At 48.1% G+C, this 23,666-nt stretch overlaps 1 protein-coding gene across 3 annotated transcripts in view; it reads right to left on the bottom strand.

The window, feature by feature from the left end:
- Positions 1-2,293: 2,293 nt before the first annotated feature.
- The window catches only part of Prkce (protein kinase C epsilon), a 505,293-nt gene continuing 483,920 nt past the window's right edge, over positions 2,294-23,666 (bottom strand). For all 3 annotated transcript variants that reach the window (XM_006986497.4, XM_042267318.2, XM_076559041.1), the window contains one exon: positions 2,294-5,631. In XM_006986497.4, the coding sequence (XP_006986559.1) occupies positions 5,482-5,631 (150 nt within the window). In that variant the 3' untranslated portion in view covers positions 2,294-5,481. The remainder of the gene's footprint in view (positions 5,632-23,666) is intronic.

Genomic DNA, 23,666 nt, shown 5'->3' with positions numbered 1-23,666 from the left:
TCAAATTCACTGTAATGCTCCTGCTTCAGTATCCCTGTTGCTGGAATTATAGACCTAGGCCACCACATTTGATTGAACTGAAACCTTAACTCACATCTCCCGGTTGTCTTTCCTCCACCTCCCAAGCTGGAGACCACCTCTGGTGTAAGAGTTGCCTATTTCTCCTATTGTGTTTGTTTGTTCAAACTCATGATAAGATAGATGGGTTGATTGCAAGCTTGCTTCCCCTTGGGTGGTCACTTCCATGGAAACATTTGACTGAGTCAGAGAGGAAAATGAGGTGATAAGCAATCCCTTCTCCTGGAGTGGGTCTGAAGACCATGCTCATACCTTTAGATAAGCACACCATTTTGAGAGGAATAAACAGAGGGAAGGCCTTTTAGGATCACACATCGAAGTCCCTGGAGCTTTTTGGAAAGGTGATCTGGGGTTCATGGTAGAGCATTAAGGTCCCTGAGCCCTTTCTCCAACACTGCAAAATAAAACAAAGTATTTTGTGGCCGGGTGGTGGTGGCACATGCCTTTTAATCTCAGCACTCCAGAGGCAGAGGCAGGTAGATCTCTGTGAGTTCAAGGCCAGCCAAGGCTGTTACACAGAGAAACCCCATCTTGAAAAACAAAAAGTGTTTTGTGGCCTGAGAGAGGGGCAGATTGGCAACAAATGTTCTTCAGGGCTGGGATGTAGGTCAAGGTAGAATATTTGCCGAGCAGGTGTGAGGGCCTAGATTGGATCCCTAGCACTACAAACAAAGCTAACAACTACCTCCATCACCCCAAGCCCCACTTTGTAGAGGCAGACCTACGGGCATGAAATGATAGAAAAAGGTCTAAACAGAAGCGGAAACCCCTTGAGTCACTAGCACGGTCACAGACACATGTTGGCTTGGGAGGTAGACGGAAGCAAAGACTCACCCCCCCCACCAGTCTATTGGTAGGTGAGCCCGATTCCCAGCTTATAAGTAATGTCCTAGCCCTCAGGATTGGGAGCAGCGGCCAGAGGCAGAATTCTGAGGAGGTCTGCATGATCTTTGGTTGTAAGTCTCTATCAGTCGATGTTCTGTTTGTCTGTTGTTTTGCTTTGCTTTTTTTTTTTTTTTTGAGACAAGCACTCATGTAGTCCAAGCTGGCCTCAGACTTGCTATACAACCAAGGATGACCTTGAACTTCTGTATATGTCACCACACCCATGGGCTCCTACTGACTGAACCCAAGGCTTCATGGAAGCTGGGTGAGCACGTCACCAACTGAGGTGTATATCCTTAGGCCCAGGAACTCAATCCTGGTGTCCATGGCTTTACTGCCAGCCTCCCAGATCTTGAGTATGGGAAAGATGCCCACCCCCAAGCCCAGGTACCAGGGACACATCTGATCAGCACAGGCCTTCTCTATCTTTTTGGTTAGAAGCAGGGGTGTACCAGGAGAGTGAGCAAATAATCATTTGCAGCCTTTATGTGCCTGCCAAGGAAAAATCGAAAGCTGAAAACCATGTGGGTTTTAGACTTGAGGGGTTTTGTTTTAAACTTAAAAGGCTTTTAGGGCAGGTGAGATTGCTCAAATGGTAAATCACCTGCCAAGTAAGCCCGAAGAGTTGAGCTCAAGTCCAAAACCTACATAAAGGTAGAAGAGAATTCACTCCACAAAGTCGGCCTCTAACCTCCACACACATGGCCTCTGTCCTTCCCCCCCTTCCACCCCTAATAATAAAATAATCATTGTATGTGATGTGTATGTGTGGCGGGCATGTATGCCAAGGCACACGTGGAGGTCAGAAAGTAACCTGTGGAGTCATTTCTCTCCATGCTAACGTGGGTTCCAGAGACTGAATTCAGGTCATCAGGCTTCTGTCGTCACGCACGGAGGCATTTCTCTTACCTGTGTGGTTGTTCTATTTTTGAAAGTTTCGTTATGTAGTCCAGGCTGACCTTGAACTCATTACCTCCCCCTGCCTCTGCCCTCTTAGTGCTGGATTATAAGTGTGCCCCACAATACTGGGGTTGGTTAGATTCTAGAATTGTTGTTTGTTTTGAGCTACAAGGTCTCTTGTAGCCTATCTAGACTGGCCCTGACTCCATTATGTAGCCGAGATGACCTTGGACTTCTGGTCACACTGAGTCTGCCACACAAATGCAGAGGTTACAGGTGTGTGTCTCTGCACTGAGTTTTGGGGGTGCTGGGATTGAATGTAGGACACTGTTCATGACAGGCATGCTCTCTAACAGCTGAGGAACAGCTAATCCCAGAAGCCTCGGTCTCTAATGTACAAGGAGAGAGACATCTTGTTGGGATGGAGAAGTAAGATTTAACGTCATCATATTTATTACGTTCTGGAACAACACACATTCACATCCTTTTGAATACAGTACATTTGGCACAATAATGTTTACAATGAAATTACACTAATGGATGGCAAGAGATTAAAATCACATCCAGAAAGGAAAAAAAAAAGTGTACAAAGAAAGCCTCACAATACAAAATAAAACCCCTAAAATTGAATACGTTTTTCTATTTAGCCAGAATTATTTTGCACATAATTTAAAAAGAGGTAATTTTTTTATCCTTCTTTTATTTTTTAAAGCAAGAATGAATTGTGTTTTCACCTTTGGAGGAAAAAAAAATGTTTCTACTTCACAAAGTCCATAAAGGAGAGGAATGGAGGAAATACTATCCTTCATGTAGGCTTTTGGCATTTTTTTGCACTCTTTTTTTTTTCTCTAAAAGAAAGAGAGTGAGAGTTGAAAAGATAAGGAACTGGCAGAAATGTATTGGTGTGGCCATCCTCCACCTTGCTCTGTGTGTGATACTGGAGCCTGAGCACAGTGCTCTACACCAACCAGGCAAGACTTCTACCACCGAGCCACATTCTCTCTGCTAAGTTCTTGCTGAAAGGACTCAGTCTACACCCAAGCAACACACACAAGTGTAAGGTCTCCATTGGACTCAAATCTGCCAGTGTGAAAACAGCATTGGCCAGAGGCATCCTAGGCAGCCGGCTATGGGCACCAAAAGGGAGCCAGGGGGCTGACTGCCTACTGCTTGCTGGTGGAGTGTATGGTTGGATTTCCCAGCCACAGCGCCAGCTGGCCGGGAAGAAGGGCCTAGGCCCCGCTGTCATGTGAATACCACCAAGCCCTGGAAAACAGCCACTTGATACTGGCTGTCCAACATTCACAACAATAAAGGAAGCTGAGGAGAGAGAGGAGAGAGAGGAGAGGGAGAGGGAGAGGGAGAGGGAGAGGGAGAGGGAGAGGGAGAGAGAGAGAGAGAGAGAGAGAGAGAGAGAGAGAGAGAGAGAGAGAGAGAATATATCTGAGTATGATGGGCGTATTATCATGTTTTTCTAAGCAATGAGATGATACCACCATGAAGATGTTTCTGTGCTTGTCAGCCACTCCAAAAGATAGTCTTCCCCCCAGCATGTCAAGTCACTGAAGATAAATTAAATTAACCTAATGTTCTTCATCACTTCCCTGGTATGCCAAACATACAGATTGATACAGCATAGTATTTAATATTTGCAATCATCATAAGAACAGATCACAGTTACACCTGAGTTTTTCATTTAAAAAAAAAAAAAAGCAAAAGAGAACTGAAGGTCATCATCAGTAACAAAGGCTGTGGCCAGCCAGATGCAAATAGGGACACACTTAGTATGGGCTCAAAATAGTCACTGTCCAAGCTTGGCAACCACTATGGAGAACATTCCTCTCCGTCGGCCATCTCTGTCAGGATGTGAAGGAGCACAGGAGAACCTGCTGTGAATTTCATATAGCTCATCATATGGTTACATCTTCAACCCCAAAGGAAATAAACAATATAAAGGACCCCGGCCCTCCCTAGAAAGAAACATACCTCTCTCTCAGTAACTTGAACCAATAGCTGATAAGAGGATTGCACCTGGACATTATTATAGTTATTCTTTCATCGACTAAAGTTTTATAATATGCCTGAACATGCAGCAGTTGATACCTCTATATTCAATGAATTAATTCCACAGGCCTTGCAGCAAACACTATATACAAAAAAAGAAAAAGAAAAAAAAAACAAAAAAACAAACAAAAAAACCCAAACAAACTTCAAATGTACAAAAGGCCAAAAGCTTCATTGGTGCCACTTAGCCACTCACAAGTATATATAATTAGGGGCAGTTGGGAAATCCACGTGCAACAGCTGGAATGGATTCCATTCCCTGCTAAATCAGTTCAATAAAATAGGTAATCAAATGACCTTCAGGGGACATATACACAAAGTCACAGAGAACCCTTGGGAGTCAAAGACTAACACTGTCAGCGTATCTACAGGAGGTAACATCAGTCCGTTACATAGAGTCCACGTGAGTTGCCATCGCATGTCACCAAAACTCTGGCCACATCCCACTGCCTCGTCAGTCTCCTGACACCTTCTGCCTGACCCAGGCTGAGTTTCCTTCCTTGCATTCCCAAGCAGATACTGAATGTCTCAAACCACAACACAGTGGTACTACCATTTTGTAGAAGTGCACAGAAAATAGAGTTTACGCTGGGAACTTGGGGGGGAAAAACTTGGAGAGAGAACTTGGGAGTTGAGTTTTTTGGAACCCCAGGGTCTTGGCTGTTGCTCCGGTGGCCTTTGTGCTCAGGGAGGATGGTCGTGATGAGAAGCCAGAGTTTCCTTTGCTCTCTGCAGTAGCCCTCATGTGTCACTAAAGCATCAAACTTTGGACGACTGGAGTCTCACTGTGTATTAGCCCTTTAATATCTACCTGCATTCACACTGGGATGTCTATCTTTTGGCCAATTAGAAAGTGAACCTGGTAACAGTTTTTTTGTTTTTGTTTTTTTTAAATGTTAAGCGTTCAAAATCAAAATGATTTCTTCCATGAGATACAAACGTACACAACTTTGGCATGCTCAAAAAAAGCTAAAACCAAAGCAAGCAGGAATGTGCAATTCCAGAGCAAACTGACACACACACAGTCGGCCAGTCTGAGCATCCCCAGGCTCCTCTCATCAAGGGCATGCCTTGGGGCGCCTGCCCTCACAGGAAGAAGCACCAGTCTCTTGTCCTAGGTAGAAGGGCGGGGATGGCAGGCTGGGGAACAGGAGGAATGAGAAAAGAGCGGAGTCTGGGTTCCATCGCCAGTGGCAGAGCTGGAGTCTTCGTGTTGGGTTTGTTTGATTCCTTTGTGATAAAGATAAAAGAAGTTGCTTCGGCGCTGCCGATGGACGGACCATCCAAATCCAGCACTGCGCACAGCGACCCACAGAGCAGACACCATTCCAATCATCTGTGTTCCTGGTTGAGTCTAGACCCAAGAGTGCCTTCTGGTCCCTGGGAGGGTGGGGAAGGACATGGCCTGGGAGGAGGGGATTGCAATAAATAGAGTGGACACGGGACCGGGGCTCTGGGAAGGAGGAAGAGTTCGAGACCTTCTGAGTCTCTGCAACACGGGATTTTCTCAGCACCCTCCTGCAGCGTCAGCTAACTCCACCGGAAGCAGCATTCTCAGGGCATCATGAGGTCTTCACCAAAGTAGGAGAAGCCTTTGAATTCCTCTTGGTTAATCTGCTTCACTATTGCGTCATCCACAAGTGTAAGTACCGGCTCTTCCCGGGTAAAGTCTTGGTCGAAATTATTGACATCTCTTTTGGTTTTCTGTGGAGAGAAAAGAGAAGGTGCTGAGTTGAGGCTTGACTTCCCTCTTGAGGGGCCCCCTCCCCAGACCCTCCCACCTGGAGACTGGGCATCGAGGTGACCAGCCTTTCGCCAAGGCCAGCCTCTAACTACTGGGAGCAGATACAGGGCGGTTCCAATGAGGTACCGATGGATGGCCCCAGGACCCAGAGGTGAAGAGGAGGAGGAGGAGAGCAAGAATGAGTTCAGGTGAGAAGGAAGAGGGTGTGTGAGTATGATGGAAAAGCAGGGAAGTGGGATTCCCACAGGCTGAGTGTGTGTGTGTGTGTGTGTGTGTGTGTGTGTGTGTGTGTGTGTGTGTGTGTGTGTGTGTGTGTGTGGAGTGGGGTACACAGCTTCCATCTCATATCCCCTGGAGGCATCTGCTGTAACTGTCAGTCTCCACGAAGACAGTCTTGTTGTACCCAGGGGACAAACTTAAATCCATGTGCCCAAAGACTCCAGTGCTTTTTCTTCCCCCAGGGACGGACCGGAAAGCCCTGCCATCTCTGCGTCAGATGGCTTCTCTGCGTAGAAGGATGGGCCACCAGCAGGACATAGGAATGCTCTCATTATTCCTCACTTTATGGTCCCCTGGCTTGGCTGTTACTACAACGTTGACTCAACACAGGCTTGCTGTGTTTTCATACTTTTGTCTAGGCCAGTGGTCCTTAACCTGTGGGTCGCGACCTCTAGAGGGAGGTGGCACAACCCATTCACAGGGGTCACCTAAGACCATCAGGAAACACAGATATTTACATGAGGATTCATAACAGTAGCATCAAAATTTACTGTGATGAAGTAGCAACAAAAATAATTTTATGGGTGGGGGTCACCACCACATGAGGAACTGTATTAAAGGGGTCGCAGCGCAGGAAAGTTGAGAACCACTGCTCTAGACTAGAAGGTCCTTCTCTTGGTCAACTTTAGGTTGGTGGCAGTTCTGCCACAGTAAATAAGCATCTACAGAATTAAGTCAGAAAACCTCCGATGACTTATTCCCCAGCCCACAAGGACAAGCCAGCTAGTTGTTCAAGTTCCCAGAGGAAATCTGTGTGTTCCTGGTTTCTAGGGCTTGGGTAGAGGGCAGCAATCAATGAACCCACATATTCTGGTTGGGGGAGAGGATCAGGAAGTGTCAACTATACCCTACCTTAAAGGGCTTACAGATGAGCAAGAGGGCCAGTGTGCCTGTCTGGGATGTGCTGTTTTAGCTGGAAAGAACTTCCACAGAGAAGTCGGGGTTTGGCTAAGGCCTGAAGAATGGTTTAGCATGTGGTGATATAGATGTGAGGAGAAAGTGGGATAAAGCAGGGATCAAGAACATACAACATGTATGCATAGAACAGCTGGTCTGACAAGCTGCCTGGGGCCAGAGCCCGGTGAGGGGTGGTCTGGAGGTAAGGCTGGAGTCTGACCACAGAGGCCTTCAATGCCAATCCCACAGTACTGAGCACAGTATGGGGTACAGTGGAGGCCCACTAACAGTGCCTTTTTGGACACTGGTTAACTGGTACACTGGTCAATTGGTACACTGGTCAACTGGTTAGTGACCTAGATGATGGGATACACTTTATAGAAAGGTTAGAGTCATTATTTAAAGGAAGAATAATAATGAAATATGCTATTCTCAATGGAAACTTGTAACCTGAAAGGTACTAGTAAGTAGTCTGTGAAAAAAAAGTACCTTTGAGGCAAAGCTATATGTTGTGTTTGGTTTTTGACAGTTGCCATGCACGTGAACAAATCCAAATCTCTGAGAAATTCTAGAAAGAAAGAAACCTGGTCCATGTTGCTTAGGCTTGACTTCCTCAAACTTGACATGAAACTTTCCATCCCGAGCTCCTGAATAACATATTCAAACCTTTCCCCAGAGGAAAATTCTACAGGGAAATTGGGAGAAACTATTCCAGAGCTTCTCAACACATCTTCACATTCATTCGCTCATTTGATCCTTGGACTAGGCGAGTATTTTGATTCCAGTTTTACAGCAGAGGAAACTGTGACTCAGAGAGGTTTGGTGGCTTGGCTGGGGTTCCCCAATTGGGAGAGAGCCAGACCCATATCCAGGTCTCAGCATGATGCCTCCTCCCCAAGTAGAACTGACGGAGATGTGAACCCTGTAGAAATGTGATGGCGTACATGACAAGGGTCAAGTCCAACCAGGAGACAGTTTTTAGAAGAAATCAATAGGCTTTTGAAAAAAAAAGTGGGAGGGGGGGCTGGCACAGGCAAATAGGGAGATAGTTGGAAATCATAGTGAGAGGGTATAGAGCATGGGGAGGCTGGCGGAGGAGCCATCCCAGTGACTAAGATTAAACAGAAGGATGGGCAGGAAGGAGCAGGGATGAGCTACTCTTCTCTGTCCCTTAGTACAAGGAGTCCTGACTGACGCTGTCTCTTTGGCCTTGAGCTGGGCCTCAGGGACTATGAAGGAGGAGAGAGAAGACAAAGAGAATGCAAGAACTGTCCAGAAACAGGATCTGTCACTGCGGGTGTCTGTGGTCCCTTCAGCAGGGGAACTCAGACACACAGTGTGGTCTTCTCCGACAGGAAGGCTGGCCAGGGGCAGGACTGGCTGGTCTTCTGGTGGGGTAGCAGAGCCAGAGGGGAGGGAGGTCCTGAGCAAAGAACTGCTTCAGAGAGGGACGACAAGGGTGGACCCTGGGGTGATGCAAACCGGCCGTGGGGCGGCGGCGGCGGCTGCGGAAAGAGTGTGGCAGCAGCTCTTTGGGGGACCCTCTGTGGAAGGAGGGAGGGGTTGTAGAGCTAAAGGATGGAGGGCTGTGCTGGGTGAAGGCTGGCCAGAGGGAGTTAGAGGTGGAGAGATGGTCGTAGGAACAACTTGTAAAGCACCAGGCACTGACCAAAGGACAACCAAGCGGCACATACTCCGGGGGCTGGAATGAAAGGTTCCAGGGAGGGTGAAGGATCCACAGAACAGAACAGGAGGGAAGATCCATTTGGAACACAGTTAAGGATAAACTGGGATTCAGGGCGAGGACACCTCCTTCCTGGTCCACCCTTTCAACTAGCCACCAAGGAGGGCAGGGTACACATAAAGAACCTCAGAAAACCCTACACTCTTCGGCATTGGTTGTTCTTGTTGACTTAATTGCTCATATTTTGTCAGTCAGTCATTAGTGACAGATTAGCGCTTCTTAGTCATGGAAACTGGTTTGCTTTCTTGAGGTCAGCTGGGCACAGCAATGGAGCTACAGCCTATGGTGTGTCCAAGCTTCACAACTCACTGGTTCTGTGCTTGGAGAACCGGGCTCTGGGGCTATATCTAGAGATGACTGAGTCACGAGCTAGCTTGGAGAGTAATTTAGCTCAGTTCTGGGTTTCTCAGGGGAATTCCAGAATCACACGAGTGCATTCCAGAGAGCACGCCATTTCCCCCTCCTCCAAGTCATCTAGGAACACTGCTGGGTAACCCTTGTCTTGCACAGGACAGGCAGGCATTCTGCTATCCAGTCACAGCTCCATGCCAGAGGATGCTGTTCTTGCTGACCTTTACAGACTGGTCACAGCTCCTTGTACAACTTGGCTCCTGGCCCTCTTTCCCTTGGAGACATTTCAGGTACACGTTAGTTACCCATTTCCAATTTAAATAGCCCCAATGGGATGCAGTTCCTGACTGCTGGAGATGGAGGCTTGGGATGTTTTTCAAAGCACCCTCTCTTACTATCTATCACAGGCAGCACAGCATCCACCGAATCAGAAAGGGCTGACCCTGTCCCCTTCGCTCACTAATTCTTTTCTTTCCAATACTTCTGCGTGCTTCCCAGTATACCCAAGACTGAACTCCAGTTCAAACTCAGACTTTCAGAGATATTGCCTACTCTGTCCTTGGTGAGTCCATATGCCTTCCCAGTGCTCATACTGGGCAGCCCCAGAAGTGACGCTGGACACACAGAACATCATTCTGACTCCACAGATCTTCCTCTTCTACACAGCCTTTCCTACGACCTCTGTGTAACACTCAGGCAAGGAAGCATGGAGAAAAACAAAGGCCACTGTCCCTGATACTGTCCTTCCCTGCTTACAGGGCATTGATGTTAAGCTCCGTGGGTACTGTCTGTCTGTCTGTCTGTGAAATTGTGGTGGTGACAATGCCCTATAGGCTGCCAGGTGTATTGGGTGGGCATCTGGTAGCTGTGGGCACTGTGGCCCATGGCCCATATCATACACCTCTCAGGTGTGTCCACGCAGTATGTCACCGATGAGCGTCTTGGAAGCCAGGGGACAATCCCGCATTTCTCCCTATGCCTCCAAACCCTAAGCCAGTGCTACCTTGGGGCCTTCCAGCACTTTCTTTACTGATCTAGATTCTTCTATGGTGCCTCACGACTCTGAGAACCAAATCCCAAGTTTCTCTGCTTGCTCACTTCTAAGGTCTTTAGGATCCTGTCCCTGTGCACCCTGATATCACCTCTGGACACTGCTGACTCATAAGATGCTCCACGCTCACAGGGCTTTTTCATGCCTCTGTCCTTTGCACAGCTTGCCTTCTGCCTGGTGTACACCTCTCTTCCTTGCCTGTAGGTCGTCTTCTCTTTCTCTCTCCCATCTCAGTGTGCATGTCCTTCCTTCAGGAAGCCTTGCTTGTCCCCCGCGAGTGGCCTGAGGGGAGCCTTCGGTGAATGCCCTACCACTTCTGCATTTTTACACACCGTGGGCCTCCCTACGAACCCTATTACAAGCAGGGATGGGCTTGAACTCACCATTCCATCCTCAGCCCTATGCCTGTCATTGATGGACATCCACGGGCATCTGCTGGAAGAAACGGATGAGCCTCTCCTGCTGCTACTGTATCGAAACCAGCAAAGCGACCTGGATTTAGGGCCAAAGGCTGCCACTCTGCCAGAGGGGTTTGTCCACTGGGGAAGCGGAGGCAGGAGTGGGGTGGAAGCTAATGTCTGACTCACGAGGAGTGTGCAGTTGGATCGCCCAGACAAGGACCGAGCCCCAGGGGCCCATGAGTGGCAGCTAGGCCTAACTGATGGGTTCTGGAGTCCTAGTGCCCCAGGCACAGAGTTAGCTCTCTAATTGCCACTATGAGATAGGGACAGTAACCAGCTGGGGGTTGGGGAAATTCCATCAAGGCAAATGTGTTTGGGGCCTTGATGGGAATGGATGTTAGAGGTCAACGCTAGGAAAAGCAATTCCCACTTCCTCTGGCGTTTCTTCAGTAATGGAAGCCGAGGCTCAGGAGAGCCAAACCTGACTCCAAGGAAGAGGCATGCTTCTGGCATCTACATGGGGGATGGAGGAAGAATCTGGGGTGGGGGGCAGTTTCATAGCGCCCCACATCTGAGAGACTCCACCCAAGAAACAAAGCCCCAGGAACCCGACTTATCCTTCAGGCCAGGAGGCCCCCCTGGGTAGCATGGTAGACCCCAGCCAGCACCAAGATGGGCTCCGGCTACTTTTTGTCTGGCAAGGACGATTCTCTCAGAGCTCTCTCACGCTGAGCTCATAGTGCCAGCTCTTGGAGGAGCTGTGCCATCCGTCTTGGTGACATCTGCCTCCGTCCTGCTCTGATGTCCAGATCAGCTGATGACTGTGCTCTTACTGACTGTGTCATGGAGCTGGCCCTCAAGTGTCTGTCCTGCCGGTTCCTCTCATGCTCTTCCTCTGCTTGGTGTGAGCGACAGCGACAACATAACGCAGTGGTGGAGCCAGGAAACTGCGTCTCACGGCTGTGACTACAAATAGGGGTACACGATGCCCGTAATGGCCTCTGTTAGGTTCCTCAAGTCTCCCTCAACACCAGCATTTCTCACCTCCCTCTATTCCCAAGTCCCCACGGGACTGCCTTTTGCAGGTGGCATTTGATGGGTCACATCCTTCTTGGACAGTCCTTGAAGTACCCACTGAAAAGTGGGTGACAGGGGAGACTTCATGTTTATGAGCTTGAAATAATTTTTATTTCATCTATCTAATCCCTCTGCTTTAAAAATGTCAGTATTCTTAAGTTTCACTCTGTCTTCCCTTTCATAGAATGGTCCAAAGTAAAACAAACAAACAAACAAAAACCAGGAATTTCAATCAGGGAAGTGCTTTCTCAACATCTGTTAACTGGCTCTTTGGACACGCACACTCATTATAAACACATGCTCACCAATAGGGCATCTGTAAACACGCTGGTATGTGAAATTAAGTGGTTTGATTCCAGACCTATGAGTAGCTGAAATGACGGTTGGAACAGAATTTCAAAGTCAACTCTAAATTTCTCTAAACAATCCTTTACGGCTTCTCCTTTATTTATTTGTTTATTTGTTTGTTTGTTTTTGAGGCAGGGTTTCTCTATGTAGCCCTGGCTGTCCTGGAACTTGCTTTGTAGACCAGGCTAAGCCTTCAACTCAGAGACCTGCCTGCCTCTGCCTCCTGAGTGCTACGACTAAAGGTGTGCATCACCACCTCCAGCTTAGCATTCATTTCTAAAAATCCTGTCTTCAAGGGTGATATTGGGACCTCGTTCAGTGGAGGAAAACACACACTCAGAGTACTTCTCCACATGCATGATGTGAGCTGGCTCCATGTGACTTACCATTCTCTCTCCAAATATCCACAAATGAATTCTCATGAAAATGTGTAGACCCCCTGCTTTAAGAATACCCAGCTCAGGGCTGCTAAGGAGGATCAGTGGGTAGACACCTGCTGCCAAACCTGAAGACCTGAGTTGGATCCCCAGGACCCACATGGTGGGAAGAGAGGACCAGCTTCTGAAATTGTCCTCTGGCCTCCAAGTACATGCCCCATACACATAAGCAATACATGTAAAATAGGAAAAATCACATCCATCTAGAAATAACTCCATATTTTCCTAAATACTATTCCGGAATGTAGGGGACCCTGTGCCTGTCTCTGACTGTTCGGCTTTGCTGGTCTGTTTTTTCATGTTCGTGTCACGGAGCAGACACAGTAGAACCTTCAGCAACAGGGCCTAGAGCAGGGGTTGAATTCCAGATCCACACAGTTATCACCGGGGAGGGCCTTACCCGATACAGTCAGTGCTTACATCCAGAGTCTGCTTAACTGGTCTGAGGTCCGGCCTGCACATGAGCTACTGGGATGACTAATAGTTTCATGAAAACTTATTCCGTTCTCTTGGCTTCAGTTCCTTCTAAGCGGTTCTTGCCCTAATCTCTGTGTTTTGAATATGTTTCTCTTTGGGGGAAAATTCATTGCACACATAATCATGGCCTTACTTCATTTAGCTTTGTCTTTTGTGTGTGTGTGTGTGTGTGTGTGTGTGTGTGTGTGTAAGTGTGTGTATGTTGAATGTGTGTGCTGAATTTGCATCTGTGGTGCACATATGTGTGTTATGTGTAAGTGTGTGTTTTGTGGTTTGTGTGTCGTGTGTGTGTGGTATATGTGTGTAGGTGTGGTGAGTATGTGTGTGTGCGCTGAGTGTGTGTGTTGTGTGTGTATGGTATGTATGTGGTGTGTGTATGTGTAGTGTGTGATGTGTCTATGTGTGCATGTGGTGTGCATGTGTTGTGTGCTGGGTATGTATGTTGTGTGTGGTGTATGTATATGGTGTGTGCAAGTGTATTTTATGTGTTGTATGTGGGGTGTGTGTGGGGTGTGTATGTGCATGTGTGTCTGTGTTGTGTGATGTATATGTGTGTAGGTGTGGTGTGTGTGTACTGAGTGTGTGTGTGTGGTCTATGTGTTGTGTGTGTTGTATTTGTATATGTTTTGTGTGTGGTGTGTGTGTAGTGTACGTGTGTAGGTGTAGTGAGTATATGTGTGTGTGCTAAGTGTGTGTGTGTTGGGTATGTGTGTGCTGAGTGTGTGTATGTGTGTGTGATGTGTATGTGGTGTGTGTATGTAATGTAGGTGTGGTGAGTATGTGTGTGTGCTGAATGTGTGTTGTGTGTGTGTGGTGAGTGTGTATGTGTGATGAGTATGTGTGTGTGTGGTATGTGTGGTGTGTGTGTGTGTGATGAGTGTGTGTGTGTGTGTGGTTTGCATGTGTGGTGTGTGTGTATAGGAGGGTGCCGCGGATAGAACCCTTCACTTAACGCATGCTCAGCAAGTGTTCTGCCACCCAGCTCCCGCGCAGCCTGGTCACTGTTTACAGAGGCTCTTGGTCTATCAAAAGCAGACACAGCTGTACAGAAACCTAGGCCTTGCCCCAGACCTCAGGAACTCGGCTCTGCAGTATGGAGATCGGCCTCTGCGCTTTGAAAGCTCTGAGTAATTCACATGCACAGCCTGGTTGGTTGAGGCTACGTATGGAGAGGTAGGCCAGTTTCTTTTTCTTAGCAGTTTCAAAACAGACTTTTTGATATCGCAAAGCTTGTTCGGGAGTCTACAGTTCTGGATTTAGCTCCTTGAAGTTCATGCTAACTGTGGGCATTCTTTTCAGTTTCCTCCCTTCCATTCATACTTGATACTCCTTTAAAATAAAATAAAATACAATGGAGACACCTGAAAGCTTACCAGTGAATCCCATTGGCTTCTTTCTAAGTCACTTTTGAGAGGCAGGATCCTCAGTGGCTAGCCTTCACGCCCGCTGCCCAGCCACCTACACCAGTGGTCTCACCCTGTGGGTCGCAGCCCCCACAGGGTTGCATATCAGATCTATACGTTATGATTCCTAACAGTAGCAAAATTACAGCTATGAAGTGGCAACGAGATAAATTTATGGTTGGGGGTCCCCACCACATGAGGAACTGCATTAAAGGGACAAAGGTTGAGAACCCCTAATCCAGATTCTATTTGTATGGTTGTGAGTTGCCATGTGGGTGCTGGGGCTCGAACCTCTGGAAAAGCAGCCAGTGCTTTTAACTGCTGAGCCACCTAGCCCCCTAGATTTTATTCTGGATTCTCCAATTACCAACACATGTAGGCTTGGGCAAATTATGTCATCTCTGTGTCCTCATTTGCTCACAAAACAGGGACATCAGTACTGCTCCCCACGTGTTTGCTATAAGGATCAAGAGACTGAATACGTCGGGCGGTGGTGGCACACGCCTTTAATCCCAGCACTCGGGAGGCAGAGCCAGGCGGATCTCTGTGAGTTCAAGGCCAGCCTGGGCTACCAAGTGAGTCCCAGGAAAGGCGCAAAGCTACACAGAGAAACCCTGTCTCGAAAAACCAAAAAAAAATTAAAAAAAAAAAAAAAGAGAGAGAGACTGAATACACACACTCAAGTGGGAACACTCAATGCCGTGGAACAAAGTAAATTATTAGCACGGTCCTTCTCAAACACAGGTCAGCGCCGTCGGGATGGAACAAACGGCACTATCCATTTGGTTCCCCGGGGAGAGGCTTCTGTCACTTCTCAGCAGCACTGTCCTTTCATCTCCCATGCCCACTAAATCTAGAAGTGACCCGCCTTCACTTACAGCAACGAGCCAAATGTGTGCCCCCTCAAAAGAACCTTTAACAGGCTCTATCTAGGAATATATATGTATACACAAATGCATATGTGCATGCAATAGCAATTGGTGACCAAATTTGAAGGAGAGTGGGGAGGGGTATATGGGAGAGTTTGGAGGGAGAAATGTAAAGTTACAACCTCAAAAATAAGCAAACCGAAAGGAGAAAGGAGAAAACAAGACAGGACCTTCCTCTTGTGCCTCCCTCCCGCCCCTGTGCCCTCCCCGCCACATTTCCTGATATAAAATCCACGGTAGTGGTATGTCCACTGTACATGCTGGTGGGCCATCTTTACACTTTCTGAAACAAGGCACCATGGAAAAAAGCAAATGGCAGAAGCCAGATTTTGCTTTGAGCACTGCTTCCTGTGACACCATAGTTGCTGCTTTCTATGAAGAACACACACACACACACACACACACACACACACACACTCACTTCCTTTTTGAGACAGGGTCTTACTCTATAGCCTGACTGGCCTAGAACTCAGTCATCCTCCGACTCTTTAGCATTAGGATTACAGGCATTCCCCATGAATATCCCATCATGCCCAGGGATATTCATATACATATGCAAGTATATAATAGATACACATGTAGATATATGCATTTATATATAGCACAGGAGCATTACAGTTTTCTTTTTAATCTGGTATCTGTGTGTTCTCGCACATGTGTGTGCACATAGGTGGAGGTCTGAGGACAGCTTCCTGGTGTAGGTCCTGGTCTTCTCCCTGGTGAGGCAGAGTCTCTTGTTTCTGCCTCTGTGCTCTGCACTCCAGGCTGTTGTCCCCTGAGCTTCTGGCTGAGCCTCCTGCCTCTACCTCTCATCTCACTTTAGGGGTGCTGGGATTATAGGGGTGTGCCACTGCATTCAGCTTTTCACACGGGCTCATCATGCTGGGTTCACAAACTCCACACTTTCAGATCTCCCAGCCCATTGTAATCAATCAACTAATTAATTAAGACAGGGTCTTTGGTAGCCGAGGCTGACCTTGGACTTCCGATCCTCCCTACCTCCACCTCCCAAGTGTTGGGATTACAGGTGGAAGTCACTACACCTGGCTGCCGATGTCATTTGAAAATGAACCAAATGGCCTCAGCCCCGCCGGCCACAGCTGAGTTCTGTCAGGTCAGCTGTTGGATGGAATTCACTCCTCCTCCTCCTCCTCCTCCTCCCCGCCCCCTAGCTATTGCTTGCTAAACTGTTCATTTTTTTTAAATAAAGAAATCCCATTTGCAGGGGTCCTTTAGAAAAAGAAGGAGCAAAGCAGCTCTAGAATCCCAGCATGACCCACTCACACCTAACAACTGTTTCCAAAAGCAAGAGGGCTCAGCCGGTTACTATTTCTGCATTAGCTGGGCCTCGTAGCCAGCCATCGGCTGCCGTCCCAGGGAGGGCAGGTAGGTGGTCACAAAACCTCAACCGCTTGTTGGCATGCTCTTTGAAATAAAAAAGACAAAAGACAAAACAAAACTATACTGCTGGTCTGGAAGCTTCCAGGAGGAAGGGGGTGGGACCCAAGGCACAGCTCCCCGGTGGCTTCTGCTCCCACGGAAGCAGGAATCATGTTCCTTGCCATCTGCTCCCGGTTAGATGAGGAGATTGAAGGCTATTTTCCAAGTACTTTCGCCATCGTCCACATTCTACGGCTTGATCGTTCTAAGCGAATGTAGAGTGTAAAGGGGGGGCTTCTGAATCTGGGGTCCAGACTGGGACAGTCCTCTCTGTGCACATCAGTAGACACTTGGAGGCCTCTGAGCATATCTGCAAAGGGTGTTTGCCCAGAGAATGTTAACTGAGGAGGGGAAGAACCACTCTGAACGTGGGTGGCACCATCTCTTGTGCTGGTGGCCCTGGTCTGAATAAAATGGGGAAAGGGAGGGAGCCAGGTAAGCATGCCCTTCATCTGTTCCCGTCACTGTGCCTTCCCAGCCACGGTGGTCTGCGTCCTCTCTAATGGTGAGCCCAGGAAACTTTGTCTTTCTTAAGCTCTTAGGTCAGGTGTTTTGTCACAACAATACATTGACGAGTTTTCTAAAAGGCCAGCCAACTAAATAACGTGTTAGGCCCTGTGAGCCACGTGGTCTCTGTCGCAACAATACCATGATTCCACCCCTGTAGCACAAAGGCACTATGGACATGATGCAACTGAATGACCCTGGGGAGCATCCCAATAAAACTTTATTTGGATTCCGACGTCAGACTCTCAGACCTGGAGAGGTGGTTAATTTGAGGTGGGAATTCAGGGTCTCAGGAACATACAACATGATACAGCTGTGTCCTATGTAGTGGCAAATTTAGGTTTTCCTGTTGAGAATGTACTGTGTTAGGGTTTTGACGGGGTGGTATGCTGGTTTAGAGTTGAGGTACCGTTCAGGGGTAGAACACTTGTCTTACATGCAAGATTCTGGGTTCATCCTCAGTATTGCCATGAGCACCACTGATTGAAGCATGCCCTTATAAAATCTGACTTTCTGTGGTACCACAGCTCTCTCTGAATAACACACACAGGGAAAAAGCCCTGAGAAGGTTCCCAGGACACGAGGAACCCCTCAGGCTTCAATTACTGTATTATGCCCCATAGGGAAGGCTGTAAATAACAAGGGGGTCTCCTCCTGGAAAAAAGACCACGTGAAGCCAACTGAGACCATTAGCTCCAGGCACACTTTTTGCCTATTCGTGGAAAAGGGGCTTTGTGGGCAGTGCCCACAACCTAGGCCGGCCGGCATCCCCGAGAACACTTTGGCTTGGGCCGTTTGGCTCCAGAACCTGGCAACAGAAGTATAAAGCCTACATTCCAGCTAAGAGTCATGCGGTGCGACCTGAGTCCCACACTGCCCTACCAGAGTGCACACTGACACAGCCAGGTTTAGAACTCACAACTGGCCTGTGAGCCATGGTGCCCCAGGAAAGCTAACAGCACCCACAGCTGTACAAACTCCCCTTTGAATGAACTCTATAGAGCCCAGCAGAAAGAACCAGGCCTCCCCCCCCCTTTTTTTCCTGGTTGGGAGGCTGATCCACCCTTCAAGGGCAGAACTGAGGACAGAGAGGGTTAATCCCCTTTCACAGTGCTGTGTACCAGTCCAAAGTGCAGGGGTCTTTTGGTGCCCTGTGGGAAAGGAATGCCCTTTCTTGGGGAAGCATCCCAACAGCCACTGCTCCTGCCTCACCCCCCCCCCCTTCCTCCCTGCCTGGAACTCCTCCTTCTTGGCACTTGGGGCTAACTGATGGCTCAGCCAGTGGCTGTATTCCATAGCCTAGAGCTCCGTGTGGGTTGGGTATCTGCCTAGTGTTTGTCTCTACCGTGGTGCCCGGGACAGCCTCGGTTTCTTCATGTGGGAAAAAAGAACAAAGCTCAGAGCTACAGAGCTGGCTAGATGTGACCCCTGCATGGGGCCTTAGTGCCTGACACAGGACGCCTGTCCCCACTCTAAGGGGAGGTGAACGCTGCCATATCCTACTATGAAGATGGGAGCCAGGCTTGTAGGCATTAAGGGACTTGCTCACGGTGACCTCAGCAAGCAGTGAGTCAGGACTTGTGTTTAGCTTGTTCTGCTTGGGGCTGGGTTCCCTGGCATGAGCTATCCTGCCTCCTAGTAAGACCTGCCAGGAGGCATAGATGTGGTGATCTATGGACTGGCTGGAAGAGCTTTGCCTAGCCGAACCTACCAGTCCCATGATTTCTGCCTGTTGTGTGTGGTTGCATTTAAAAAAAAAAAATGCATTCACCTCACATAGTTCAGTTCGTTCAGCCCCTATAACTATTAAGATTTGAGTCTTGGGGTTGGAGAGAAAGCTCAGTGATTAAGAGAACTTAAAGCTCTTTGCAGAGGATCTGGGTTTGGTTCCCAGCACCCACATGGCAACTCACAACCCTCTGGAACTCCAGTTCCATGAGGTCTGACCTCTGTGAGCTTTTGCACGCATGTGGTGTACATACATAGAGTTAGGCATACAGACACATACACACCCACACACAATAAAACAAACATTTAAAAACGATTTTGGGGTCATTTCTTACACTTTATGGGGGCAGTGTGCACCTAATTTATAGCCCTTAGAAATTTGGGGCTTTTTATATACATTCCAGTACGTATCACTTCATGCTATCACTCCAAGATTCAGCAAACCATAGTTTACTTATACTATCAGTGATGTGTTCTGTATTCTATTCCAATGTTCAGTCTATTCTATTCTTTTCTACCCCATTCTAACCTATGCCTTTTCAGATTTTTTTCCCCCACAGAATTGATCTGACAGTGTACTACTGGGGTGGATCTTGAAGTTTGGCAGGAAGGTCCTGGGCAGCCAAGAGACTGAGCATGGTATGGAGAACATGGATGAGAAGCAGGAGGAGGGGCTACCACCCTGTCTGCTGCTGCTGCTTGGGCACAAGGCCACTGAGCAGGGCTCTGCAGTGTGTAGGCTGCACATGGCTGGGCACGCAGCAACATCATCTGAGGTGATGCATCAGAAGCTGGAAGCAAACGGTGGCAAACCTGAGCTAACTGTGGCGACCTTTGCTACTTACTACGGATGTTTCAATAGAATGTCGCTGCTAAGAGCTGAAGTCTTTAAGAGGGAAACTTTGCAGTCTGGTCCTGGATAAGTCTGAGGTTCTCTACTCACCAGCCTCCCCCTCCCCCTTATTTATGAAAATGTGCTGGATGGAGATCAGTTCTCTTGGCCTCGGATTTATTATTGTGCTGCCTGCTGGCTTTGAAACAGGAACTGTAAACATTCGAATACGTCAAGGTGAGATCACCCACTTTCTCTCCTGATTCAACAGCAATTTTAGGTTTCCTAATATAGGTTCTAATTACTTTATACTTCCAGGCATAGACTGGCATGGGTCTTGGGCCATAAAAGGTGAGAGAATTGAGAGATGAATCTGGGAGAGAAATACTATCTGGACAAGTACTGCAGAGATCTCTAGGATGTACAGAGTGCATTTACTCATCCCTAAACTGACCAACACCTGCTATACATCAGAAGGACCAAATACCAAATACCAGAGGACCAGACCAAATGCTGGCTATATTCAGGAATGCCTGAATATAAGTATGGGGGGTGTATCCTTGAACAAAGCAGTAAAACACCCTCAGTGGAAATAATTGTTGACCTTGGCTCACAGGTCTAAGGCGATGCACTGGACCCTTGTCTCTACATTAGCACATGATTGGAATTTTCCATAATCAAAACTTAAAAGTATGAGTCCTACCCTTAAAGGCATGATGCCGAGTGAAAGATGCAACACAAAGAAGAAATACACACACACACACTGTGTGGTGGCATTTGTGTAGAGCCTGAGAAAACAAGTTGAAACAGCAGTTACAAGAGGGAGATCAAGTGCCGAGGAGATGGGGACCTGAATTTGATCCCTGGAACTGGCACCAGAAAAAAAAGCTGGGTATGGGCACCCTTGTAATCCAAGCACCGAGAAGGCAGAGGCAGGCAGATGGCACCACCTCATTGGCCAACTGGCCCAGCTTAATCTGGGAGCTCCAGGTCAATGAAGCATCCTTGTATCAAAAAACAAGGTGGGCAAGGCCTGAGGAATAACACTGGATGTCATTTCTGGCTGTGCGCACGTGTGAACACATACATACACACACACACACACACACACACACACACACACACACACACACACACAAGCCACCACTGCACATAAATACATGCTCAAATTGAAAAGGATAGAATCTCTCTTTTAGAGAAAGTAAATCAAGATTTCTTTGGAGCTAAGGGAACCAGGCACTTCTGGAGAGGATGGAGGTATTCCTTGTACTCACAGTATAGGCAGATACATACGGGTACAGGTATTTTTAGAATTCATCAAAATGGTATAGTCCGTGGACATGTTATTGTGAGAAATTTTAGGACCTCACAGATCCCTTCCCTCATGAAGCATGCTGACATGGAGGTCTGCAAGGAACCTTGGGGATACTCAAACTCCTGATTTCACCAGAAGTGAGTAGAGAACCCTAGTAACTAGTTCAGGGTGGTGCAGACAGCAAGGGCCGGCACCCAGGGGTCCAGTGTCTTCTCCTTAGCACACTGCCTGTGATATAGAATGAGTGTGTAATTCTGGAGTCCCATATTTGGGGGTGACTCTATTCTGGATATTTGGGTCCAGCTCAGTACCTTGGACCCAAGTCTCTCATGCTTCTCTGGGGAGACTTCAAACTCTGTTGCTGCCAAATGCTGGGGGAGATGACTGCCGTGGGATGAGGAGTGGGCTGGCTACAGTCTCCAGGAAAGATGTAGCTCACTCTGCGGGTTGTCTCAGTTGACAAGCGTGCTCTGTAGGGCTTGTCTCTATGCAAGGCAGAAGGTTTCATGCTTCACTGGCCCAGCCATTAGCAACCCCGACTCATCTGGACTCACATGCCTAAAAGACACTCTGTGCTCCAAGGAAACCCTTCCAAGGTGGAGTATGTCTCCGAAATAAGAATCCAGAAAAACAAGGCTAGAAGATGGCTAGCGTGCCTGTGGTCAAGCCCCTTCCCTTTGGAGAGATAAAGGTTGCTGTGAAGTCATCACAGACGACAAACCTGAGGTACATTGGTCAAATCCCAGAATTCTACAGTCATACTTGATGATTACTCCCCTCCTCCGACCCCGGGGACATTATTTCTCTATGTAACAGCCCTGGCTCTTCTGGAACTCACTTCGCAGACCAGGCTGGCCATGAACTCACAGAGATATGCCTGCCTCTGCCTCCCTGAGTGCTGGATCAAGGGTGTATGCCACCACACCCAGCTAAATATTACCTTTAGGTTCCATCCAAGCCTGCCACTTGCTCCTTCTACATTCTCAGCACAAACAATAGGAGGAAACAGGGCATCCATACCCCATAAACAACAGTAGGTTGGGGGGGGGCTTCTTTCTGTCATGACTGACAATTCTCTGGAGATTCGAGGCCTGAACTTTGAGGTTGGTGCAGGCAGGGGACCCCATGAGCATGCACAGTTTGCCGATACACCTGTACTCTGCAGAGAGCGAAGGCGGGCTGGCAGCCTTAAAGGCTGCAGGACTGAGCCCCTCCTTGGGAAGGACCGCGGCTGTTTCTTATTTTCCTTTGTTACACCTGAGCCAGCCTCTAAGCATGTCTCTGACTCTTGGTGACGGGACAACCCTTCAGAGCTCTCTGAAAGACAAAGGCAGAAGGACCCTGCTCCTTCAGCAAGGTGTCCCTGTCTGGAAGACAGAGAGGGGGCCATGGCCTGACAAGACTCTTGGGATCATGGAGGACCTGGATCCCAGCCTGTGTGCTGGGGGGCCTCTCCTTCATCCTATCTTTCTCTCCATCCTGTAACTGTGAACGGTAAAACATACAGCTCCTCTCCTCAGCTGGGTCAGTGAAGTCCTGGATCTTTTAATCACTATTATCTTGTACGTATTCCAATCAGTTTCTTCCTGTACTCCATCTTTGTCTAGGTACTGCTCATAGAGTATTGGTAGAAAGATTTTTGCCTTGCTGTTGTCAATGTCCTCCTCCAGGACTAGAGAGAAAGGACCAAGTACAGGCTCCATTCATCCTGTTGGTCAGAAGAGGTCAGAAACAATCTTTTCACAGATGCTTCTCTCTCCTTCACCATCTTTATCCTTCTCTGCCCAGACCTGGCTTCACCAGCCAGCTGACGCTGATTTCTCCCTCCTCTCTCCCCTTCCATAGCCTCACAGAGCCCCCCATGCTCCCAACAGGTAGGTGTGGGTGTATGTGTATGTTCAAGTGTTGATGGAGTAAGGAGGACATTCAATTCAATAAAGACTATGTTGATGAACTCACGAAGGTACAACCCCACCCCACCACCATCAATCCATAAAGGAAAACTCATGAGCCTAGAGAAATGCCCAGTCGAGTCCAGAACTAACTAGACAGACCCTGACCCTTTCGTGGGATGCTTATGAGGACTAACGTGAAGTACTGCCTAGTCTCCCACCACAATCCACAGGAATACTGCTGTAATCAGAATTCTCAGATGGCGAAAATGGCTAGTCTGGGTTTCACCTCTCTAACTGTTGGGCTCAGGGACATCGGGATGGTGCCCTGGAATGGTGCCCATTGATGACAGCGACCGTGCCAAAGCTAGGACACTGGAAGTCACACAGTTGCATTCAGAACAAACACTACTGAGAATGAAGGCAGAGCGAATCCAAGTGGTGAGCAGTTCACAGAGCAAAGAGAGGTGACGTGGGCCAGATGTGGTGGTACATGCCTCTAACCCTAGTACTTGGGAGGTTGAGGGAGTGGGATTAGGAGTTTGAAGACAGCCTAGGTTACAGAGCTACTTCCAGCCCAGCCTGGGCCACATCGCTCTTTATTCTAAAAACAAAGTGACTGTACATGCAGGAACCTTTGGTACTATCGCAAGGGGTTAAAAACTTGAGAATCCCCCATCTGGTGGGTCACCCTCTTGTAGCATCAATGACTGTACCAGAATGAAGCCCAGCAGGATCTGTATAGACTCCTGAGTGGCATTTCTTCCCAGTCCTCAGATATCATCTTGCCTTCAAATAGCTGCTGCCCTGAGTGGTGATGCCGTCCCATAATCTGAGCTTTCTTGACCTCTGTGTGGCAGGAGTGTTATTCAGCTTCCCCCACCCTT

The sequence above is a fragment of the Peromyscus maniculatus genome, chromosome 22 (assembly GCF_049852395.1).
Source record: "Peromyscus maniculatus bairdii isolate BWxNUB_F1_BW_parent chromosome 22, HU_Pman_BW_mat_3.1, whole genome shotgun sequence".
NCBI classification, from domain to species: Eukaryota; Metazoa; Chordata; class Mammalia; order Rodentia; family Cricetidae; genus Peromyscus; species Peromyscus maniculatus.
This window is presented reverse-complemented; position numbering and strand designations above follow the sequence as displayed.